The 9,947-nt window shown below is 45.5% G+C and overlaps 1 protein-coding gene across 1 annotated transcript in view; it reads right to left on the bottom strand.

Annotated features, from left to right (window-relative positions):
- The window catches only part of PSMC1 (proteasome 26S subunit, ATPase 1), a 21,785-nt gene extending 12,143 nt beyond the window's left edge, over nt 1–9,642 (bottom strand). The window contains exons 1-8 of the mRNA XM_025209746.1: nt 9,280–9,642; nt 9,129–9,182; nt 8,358–8,454; nt 6,293–6,417; nt 4,480–4,665; nt 3,859–3,987; nt 2,875–2,971; nt 2,489–2,678 (exon numbers count right to left, since the gene is read on the bottom strand). Coding sequence (XP_025065531.1) covers nt 2,489–2,678; nt 2,875–2,971; nt 3,859–3,987; nt 4,480–4,665; nt 6,293–6,352 — 662 coding nt within the window. The 5' untranslated portion in view covers nt 6,353–6,417; nt 8,358–8,454; nt 9,129–9,182; nt 9,280–9,642. The remainder of the gene's footprint in view (nt 1–2,488; nt 2,679–2,874; nt 2,972–3,858; nt 3,988–4,479; nt 4,666–6,292; nt 6,418–8,357; nt 8,455–9,128; nt 9,183–9,279) is intronic.
- Nucleotides 9,643–9,947: the final 305 nt, after the last annotated feature.

Here is a 9,947-nt window from a genome sequence, read left to right as displayed (position 1 = left end):
AACCGCTTTAACAAACAACCTTCCGGCTACCCCAGCCTGTCATACCCCTCTGGGAGAGTCTGCATAGAATCACAGAAAATCAGGGCTTGAAGGGACCTCTGGAGGGCTCTACTCCTTGCAATGCCCTGCATAATGCTCCTTATCATAACTAGTTCTTAGACAGTTCAGTAATGCATGCACTAGAGACGGAGTGGTTCAACCCCCAGCCCACAGGCTAAATTTGGCCTGTGGAACCATGACATCTTGGCCCCCAGGGATCCCCCATGGGCCAGGAAATTTGGTGGTGGAAGAGTAGTGGCCACCCCTCTCCTGCTGCTAAATTCCCAAGCTCTACACAGCTGGGTCAGGCCAGGACCCCTCCCCACGGTGTGGCTGGATCTGGGCTCGGATGCCTCCCTTTCCCCTCTTGTGCAGCTGTTGCTCCCCAACCCCTCTGTATGGCTGGGTGGGGCCCCTGCTGCCCCATTTGGCCTGGAGCAAAAAGGTTGGGCACCACTGTGCCAGAAAATCTCTTTTAGAAAGCAATCCTATTTTGAAGATAAATAGCAACAAATTTCCCACTTTCATTAGCCCTAAAAGCTCATACCTTATTTTCAGACTGAATTTTGATGAATTCAAGTACCAACAGTTCAAGTTTGACAGTGTCCCTTTAAATGGATGCCTGTGCCCATGCTGATTCAAGTCACAGACAGTGTATTTTACAGCAACAGTTGAGGAATTTTTTTTTTTAACTCCTCCCAGGTATTAAAATGGCACCTTGACCCCACCCAAAATATATAAATGTATGCTGCTGTTTACAACACTGATTTCTGGACGATAAGGACCATCTGAAAAGATGCGTTAACCTAACCTATGAATCGCATCGGTTTCTACTAAACCTTGATACATTTTCAAAACAGCACACCCATAGTACAGGCTGACAATAGTGCAGGATGACAGACTAGCTCTCACATTAATGAATGCTTATTAACAATTTCCTCTTCTACAGTATTACAATTCATAAATTTCATAGTATTTTGAAAAAAATATTAAGCATGAGGTTTTCCCTTGATACAGGAATGTTATAACTTACCTACCACACCTTGCATACTAAAAAGGACTGCCTGATAATCTACAAATAATATAAATAGCCTACTGTGGCATCAAAGTAACCAAATTCTACACTCAAACAATGCTGGAATTAGCCTGAGAATTTGTGCTACCCACAGAATGGCTGCTTAATATGATCTCATTATAGTTGTATAACCAGGTGCTATTACAACAGCAGCCAACAACTTTGCAGTAACAAACACTGTAGCAGAGGCGGGCAGGCAAAATACAGCCCGTGAGCTAGATCCAGCCCACCAGGCCATTCTATCCAGCCTGTGGGGGCCCCTAAAAAAATTCAGAAAATTAATATTTATCTGCCCCTGGCTGCCTGTCAAAGATGACAGGAGCCAGTGGCAGTATGACTAAGCAGCCACAGCAGCCAGACCCGCCGCAAGACCCGCCCAGCCCCAGTCCACCCCCGGCCTCCCCCATTCCCAGCTGGAAGCCTGTGCCTAGCAGAGGCTTCTGGCCTGAGCCCTTAGGGCTGTTTCACACCTCCCTAGATCAGAAGGAAATTCAGATAAGGAGGGTGGCGGGGAAGGACCATGGAGATCACTCCAGTCCTCAGGGCCAGGCCAGACCAGCTCCTGCAGTCCTGATGATGCAGCTGGCAGTCACCTGGTGCCAAAACAGCTGGCAGGCAGAGGGGAGAAGTGAGGAAATCACTGTGGTAGGCAGGGGGAAGGGGCAGTGAGCTGGCGTGCGGAGCACAGCAACTGCTGGGTGGGAGAGCAGGGCCCTTGCCTGTGTCCCCAAGCCAGAGCCGGTGGGGGCCCAGGGCAGGGTGGTAGAAGCATGAGGCCGGGCTGGCAGGGGCTCTATGGAGCTGGTCTGGCTCTCCCCTCTCCATGCTGGCCTGCGCCCCACCCTGGGCCCCACTTTATTTTAAGCTATTATACTAACACCTCTATGTACACTACACAAACGCATGTAAATCAGGACAAAAATATTTTTTGAAATGAAATTAATGAATGTTGTAGTACGTTTAATTTTTAGAATATAATTTGGTATTTTTTTCTGGTTCCAAGATGGCACACCCCCTTGCTGAAAGGAGTACTTCTGGGGGCAAGGGAAGGGACTTCTGGTGGCAAAAGTCAGGGGTTAGGGGGTAGAACTTCCAAGCCCAAGATGGCAACCAGGGTGCGGGGCTACCCTTGCAGCCCTCGATGGTTTGCCAAAACTCGAAGCGGCTCACCACCTGAAACAGTTGTCCACCCCTGTTGTAGCAACTACTTCTAACATTGCAATAAAAAAGCATGGAAAACCTGTACATTTTTTACCTTAAGAAACTGTTTAAAGAAGAAATTCAATACTAACTCCCCCAAAAGGAGGTAACTCTCCTACTGCCCTTGTCAGAACAAAAAACATTCAACATGAAAGTTGGAATACAAGGCCCTACCTCTTTGTACCGATGGCATCAATTTCATCAATGAAGACAATTGATGGCGCATGCTCCTCAGCGACACGGAACAATTCACGTACAAGTTTTGGACCATCACCTAGGTACTTCTGTATTAACTCAGAGCCAACGACTCTCAGGAAGGTTGCTGAGGTTTGATTTGCCACCGCTTTGGCTAATAATGTTTTTCCTATTTTGAAAGCAGTAGAGCAGTTAGTTTGAAGCCAAAACTCTTCATTTTAAGAAAAAAAATTAATGAAATTGAGATGAGACAGGTCTGATATGCAAATATTAAATTCAATTAAATTATGTCACACTACAACTCAGTGACTAAAATCTTAATGGGACAAACTGAGCAGACTGAATATTACTGAAATGTAGGGTACCTGTTCCAGGTGGGCCATACAGAATGACTCCTTTGGGTGGCTTTATGCCCATCTCTTCATAATACTCAGGGTGAGTTAGAGGAAGCTCCACAGACTCCTGCAGCATAAGGAAAACAAACACTGAAGATTTACAAATGCTGACTAATCCTCAGAAGAATTTGGTAAGGGTACTGAGTATTCAGCCTTGCAATAAAAGTAATGAAGGCAAAAAACCCTAACTCACTTTAAAATAGAACCTGAAAGGCATTATGAGTTGCAATTGCCTATGATAGTAGGAGATTAGAATCAGGGACCTGGGAGATCCCAATTTGAAAGATAAGAAGCCTAAGGCAGAACGGGTGCCCAGCATAAGACCCTACATGAAGTAAGCATCAGAGCTGAATATAGAACTCAAGAGTTCCTAACTCCCAATTCAGTGCCTTGAGCATCAGACAACACTTCAGTTATCTGATGATTAAACAAGAGTACAGTAGTTAATCAGGCATTAAAACTGATATTTTTGAAAACAGTGATTTTGAGTTGTCTTAAAGAAATCTAATTTTCTAAGGACACTTTCTGAATATCTGGACCCTTCAAGGTGACTCAATATTGGACACCCAAAAATCACTAGTCATTTCTGAAAAGGATGGCTTGGTTGTAAAACTAAACTGCCTCCTGCCCTTTCATCCTGCCATGTTAATGCAATGCTCCAGGTGAGACCTTCATAAATCCATAAAACTCAATGCTGTTACAGATCCCAAAGCAACTAAGGCTTGGTCTTTTTGCTGCATACAGTATTGGATACTGATAAGTAACCTGCTAATTTAAAAAGCAAGCTTGTTTGCATTTATGTGTATGTGATTTATCAAATAAACATTCAAAGCAGCACACAAACAATGCACAGAGACCTCAGATGCACCGGAGTCTTATGGTTACATGTTCAAGGTCATATCATAACAGATATTTAGAAGATTCCTTTTTTAATAAATTAATAGATCTGAATACCTTAATTTCTTGAATCTGATTGTCAAGACCACCAATGTCAGCGTACGTCTCCTGAGGGGCTTTCTCCACTTTCATCACTGTGACTAGAGGATCTGTATCATCCATCAGGACTCCTATCACAGCATGAACCTAGGCAAAGCAATAATATCAAACATAAATAAAGTAGAATATAATATTACCTCTGGAACTCCTCCCTCTTGAAGTCCACCACAGCCCAAGCCCAGACATCTTTTAGAAGCACTGTAAAAATCTTCCTATTTGCACAGGAATTTAGCAAATAAAGCTAGACTAGGAAATTGTTTAGTGGGTTTCTGCTTTATGGTTTTCTCCCGTTTTATAAGCATTTTTCCTGTTGTGTTATTCTGTTCTCCTATTGTAAGCTGCTCTAAGCTTCTGTTGGGCAGGGCAGTACATAAATCAAATAAGTTACTGGAGAGCAAGACTGCAGACAAAATGGTGCTACGAGTCTAACATGAAACCTACCATACATTCATACAGTATGAAGCATAGTCTTAGAGCCTATACTATGGTACTCTTGTAACAGATTCTAAACAAAGGCTAGTTCAGAACAATACTAAAAACTTGCACCAACCATGTCTTCATATTGCAAAGACAACTTACCTTATGATTGAGCAAAACAGAACAGCCCGGTTCTAGCAGATCCTTGTCCACAAAAGACAGAATGCTAACGTAATGCTCTGAACCCACTGATGTTGATACGATAGCATGATTATCATCAATGATCTCTTCTAGGGTGCCAACAGACATCGGAGTGCCTCGCAGATCATCCACCTTTGACCTCTCTTCCTGGGAGCAACAAAGCAGCAATAATCAAGAACAGAAAGAAAAGCTTCTGCTGAATATGCCCTCTACTATTTTAAGCTATACGCAAAAAAGCCTGCATGAGGAAGAAAGAGATTTACTAAGTTACCCAATCCATTCAAAAGACACTGAAAGAAAAGCTTGTATACCTATTTAATAGAGTACAGACCCCAAAGTTCTTTAAAGTATCATACTCTACTGTGGGAGCAACAAGGATTCCTTTTAGAGGCAGCACAAAGCAAGGCCACTGTAGGATCTGTTTAGAGCCTACAGAAGCAGGAGTACCATGCCACAGGAACATGCATGTGTCTAGCACACTCCTTCCTTTCCCTGTTGAATGGCCATTGGTATGTAATAGAGGTGCACCGATACATTGGTCCCATATCAGATCAGCACCGATATAGGGAAAGTAGACAGAATCAGCAATCGGCTTTTTTTGCCTGATGTGGCCGATAAGTGACCCATGCATGCATGTAGCTGCAGCATGCACATGGCCAGAAGCACAGCGCAGCAGCTTGGCGAGCAGCATCTGGCTGGTAAGTCTGGTGTGGGGGGAGGGGGAGGGAAGGGGTGTGGGGAGGGCAGATTGAGGCCCCCACGGTGAGGGAGGGAGTAGGACTAGGGCAGGCGTTACTCAGCCAGGGCGGGGAAGGGCACAGGATGAAGCTGCAAGCAGCTCGTCTGGGTTGTACAGAGAATAGGGGTGGCTCCCGCTGCTGCACACACCCTGGGAGGGCATGGAGGTGGGGGGGGGTGTCCCCAGATCTGCACAGGGCAAGGGCAGGCTGGTGCTGCGGGCTGGGGCAGTGCTAAGCTCCTCCTGGCAGGGGGTTGGGCTGTGCTGCTCTCAGGGCAGGCAGCAGTACTGGGAGGGGAGGGTTGCGGGGGGCCATGGAACATTTTGGGGAAGAGTCCACCACTACCCCGGCCCTAGCCCACCCTCACCCCAAGCAGATCTGAGGGCATATGCCCCCCATGCCTCCCAAGGTGCACGCAGTAGCAAGAGCCACCCCCACCCGCCCAGACAAGCCATCTGTGGCTCCATCCTGTGCCTGCCCCACCTCCACTCCCTCAGTCACTGCGGGCCCCTCGATCTGTGCCTCCCCCCAGGCACTTTCCCTCCCTCCACCCCTTCCCCCACACCAGGCTTACCAGCTTGATGCTGGTCTCCACGCCACAGAGCTGCCTATCAGAATCAGATTGGTATCAGCTAATATAGCTCCTTAAAAATCAGCCATCAGTATCGACACAAAAAATCTCTATTGGTGTACCACTAGGATGTAATTCCACTTTCAGAAGCCCATTAACAAAATCATCACTGCTGCTTCATCTAAGATGAACTGTACCTAGGCTCAGCCCATCAGCCTCCCAGAAAATAACTCCATTCTCTAAATGTAAACTAAATATCAGTTGAGTAAGAGGCTGTATCTTCTACACCTTAGCAAAAATTAAAATAAACCTTAAATACACATTTAGATTGGCTTATAAATTTAAGTCTCTCTCTTGCAAGTATTTGGGAATTGTCTTATTTATGATGGTTGAATTTTACTTTTAAAAGCCTAGGTTAGCAGTACCATTTTTATTATTAAGTAATAACCCCCTCAAAACTTACTTCTTGTTTTTCTTCCAAAGGCTTCATCTGTTCCTGATTTCTGATAAATTCTTCCTCCATCAGGAGATAATCTTTAATGCGCTCCAATTTCAATAATTTGAGTCTACACTGTGTATGAGGTGTCACTATAGAAAAGAATAAGCAATATATTTTAGACCCACAGCTAGACATGGTATAAATTTAATAGATTTGAGGGTCAGAAGGGACCTATTAGATCACTGAGTCCAACCCCCTGCCCTGGGCAGGAAAGAGTGCTGGGGTCCAGTAACCCCAGCCAGGTGCCTCAGACCCCAGCCAGGTGTTTGTCAATCTCCTCTTAAATACCTCCAGGGAAGGGGACAGCACCACCTCCCTTGGAAGCATGTTCCATATTTTGGCAACCCTCACTGTAAAGAATATTTTCCTGATGTCCAGTCTAAATTTGCTCTCCTTCAGTTTTCGGCCATTGTTTCTAGTTACCCCGATGTGCACCCTGGTAAACATCATATCCTGTATTTCCCACCCCAATGAGTTTGTAGGTGGCCACACGATCACCTCTCAGCCTTCTCTTGCAGAGGCTGAAGAGATTCAGGTCCCTCAAATCAGTCCTCATAGGGTTTTTCTGTAGGCCTTTAACCAAACGGTGGCCCTCCTCTGGACCCTTTCCAGGTTATCCACATCCCTCCTGAAGTGCAGCGCCCAAAACTGGACACAGTACTCCAGCTACGGCCTGATCAATGCTGCATAGAGGGGAAGTATCACCTCCTTAGACCTGTTTGTGAGGCACCTACTTATGCAAGAAAGAGTGCGGTTAGCTTTACTTATTACTTCATCACATTGGTGACTCATGTTCATTTTGGAGTTGACAATGACTACGAGATCCCTTTCTGCAGTTGTGCTACTTAGAATAGTACCTCCCAGCCTATCAGAGTGTCTATTTTGGGCACTTATTATTATGTCTGCCTTATTATGGGCACTTGCATCACCAAAAGAAGATAAGAAATCCACCCACCCAAAACTTTTCAAAATACGAATGACCCAAAATGAAAATTTTTAGTTACTTTAAAATGTTTTGTGCACATTTTACATTATTAAATTCAGTGGGGCTACACCAATTTATAGCCTACTTTTATCTACATTTTCTTACAAATGTGTTCATTTAACAATAACTGGGGTCAATGTTTGGGTGCATTAAAAATGTTTTTCTATAAAACCTAAGTAATCACTACACAGTTTTCAGTGACTTTATTTGTGAAAAAGTCAATACTCCCAGAACCCAATAGGGAACCTAACAGCAGATCGAGGATAGCTATGAACTACAAACTTTGGAAGCCATGCTGAATACCATTCCAATATCTCATCATACACTGCTGGTCTACAGCATGAGTTTGAGTTCTCGCGAGGTTTTCAATATTTTGGCAACAGAACAGAAAATGAGAACACCCCACAGATTATAAATTAGTTAGCCAGCGTATAAAAATAGTCCCCTCCAATTAATCAAGTAACAACCTAGTCACCATTATAATCCAGTAGATCAGTTCAGAGAAGGAAAGGTCAGTAGATCACCTGAAATATATACAAGACCCTGAAGACCCGAAAGACCAGAATTGTAGAATTTAGTATTTCTTATTCCATTTCCTCCCACTTTTAGTAAGTGTTAATTGATATTGATAGTGCCATTTAAAATGCTCAGTTTCACCAGTTTTTATGTAGAACTAGGACCGGATGTTTCTCTTTCCTGTGTCCTGCCCATTACATTGGGAACATCTGTGGGTATGGACAGAAGTAATAACTGTAATGTTCCAAAGAGCCAGGTGTACAAACATACATGCTCATGCTCTTTGAAATGTCCCCAAAGTGTCTAAAGTACTCCAAAATAGCACCTCTTGAAACGTGGTACTACTTTGGAGCATTCCAGTTTTTCTCCTCAGAAAACATTAAGAATTGCCAAGATACTCTCTATGCCACAATTTCATGGTAACCTTACCTAAACAAACCTTTGTTTTTGTGGCTTAGTCATCTGAGACATATCCCCTAATATTGCAGTAACATCTGAAGGAGAACCAAGAAAAAGAAGTGTGCTTACCCAGTGGGAGTTTGCTGGCAGCATCAGGTCCCTTTGTTTTCTTCTTCTTTTTCCCTACTCTGGTTGGAACGGGGGGTTCGTATTTCTTTTTCTTATCCTTTGAAGTCCAATCATCAAACAGTAATCAGAACAGTGATGGTAAAAAAGCAATCACACAGCCAGACGGCAGTAGTAGGGTAGTTTTCCCTTTAAATGCAAACTACCATAAAAAGAAAGGACTCTGCCAAAGTTTGGAGAACTAGAAACTTCATGTCACAAAATGCTGAAACTGAAGTCATCTTCACCTCTCTGAGAGGATGCCAAGTCATAAAATTTGTGTCGGTCAGACAGTGGCACCACTGCACTCTACATTAGTATAAACCATATTAAGGCAACTCATTTACATTTTCCAGGTTCACATTGTTCATGCACATCCCCACTCGCTCTGTTGTACCAGGACTACACTGTGGGGACTTACTGCAGTGTCTTTATACATCAAAGCAGAACAACTAAGGGTTTGAAGCTTGTACTTTGCACTTTAATCTACACGTATTGTAAAAAAAGAATTACACTGCACAAATCAGGCTATTTTCTTAAATAAACCATGGGAGTCCCAAAACATGCACATGCAACTGATATTTAGAAAACCTCAGTTATTTCAGCAAAGGTAAAAGGGTGAATTTCAGGTAGCAGAATATGATGAAACAAGGATACAAAAAAAAAAAATAAAAAAAAAAAATATCGAGCTATGAACTGCTGAAGTCCCCGTGCAGTTCGCTTTACGTTACTTACCTTATCGTCCTTCTTGCCACCCCCAGGACCATGTCCGCCGCTCTGACTTTGACCCTAAAGGAAAACAAAGGCGAGACCCAAATGAAGGAAAGCAACTGGTACAGGAAGCACACCTAAACCTCCAGCTTTGGACTCGCATAGAAAGATGCACCTTAATAAGGATAAAGAAAGTGCTGGCAAATCTCTGAGCAAATTCATCTTATCGAGTGGGAGAGCGTACGTAAGCGCGTCCAGGAGCGCACGAGTGTGGTGGCAGCTGTGACATCCGAGTTAGGCAGAGACGAGGATTTATTGGGGCGCTGCACTGCTGGCTGGAATAGCTCAGACAGGCTGCTAAACCTTCATCAGGTCACGTAACGAAGCTGGGCCAAGACCGGGCGGTGCAGCTGCCCCATAGCAGAGCTGGCCCCAGGGAGCACCCCGGCCCCTCTGCGAGCTGGGGAAAGACGAGGAGCGCGGATGGAGCCGCTCCGGGAGGCCACGGCGCTGCCCTGGGGCGCCACGACCGGCTTCGGCCGCCCCCACTCCAGCATCGCCCAGAGCAGCGGGTCACGTAACGAAGCTGGGCCAAGACCGGGCGGTGCAGCTGCCCCATAGCAGAGCTGGCCCCAGGGAGCACCCCGGCCCCTCTGCGAGCTGGGGAAAGACGAGGAGCGCGGATGGAGCCGCTCCGGGAGGCCACGGCGCTGCCCTGGGGCGCCACGACCGGCTTCGGCCGCCCCCACTCCAGCATCGCCCAGAGCAGCGCGGAGGCCCGGCCGGGGGCGGGGCCATGACTCGGCAGCGGGGCCCCGGGGGCAGTGCGGGGACTCGGCTCCG

Source organism: Alligator sinensis, unplaced genomic scaffold, assembly GCF_000455745.1.
Source record: "Alligator sinensis unplaced genomic scaffold, ASM45574v1 scaffold281_1, whole genome shotgun sequence".
In the NCBI taxonomy this organism is placed as follows: domain Eukaryota; kingdom Metazoa; phylum Chordata; order Crocodylia; family Alligatoridae; genus Alligator; species Alligator sinensis.
This window is presented reverse-complemented; position numbering and strand designations above follow the sequence as displayed.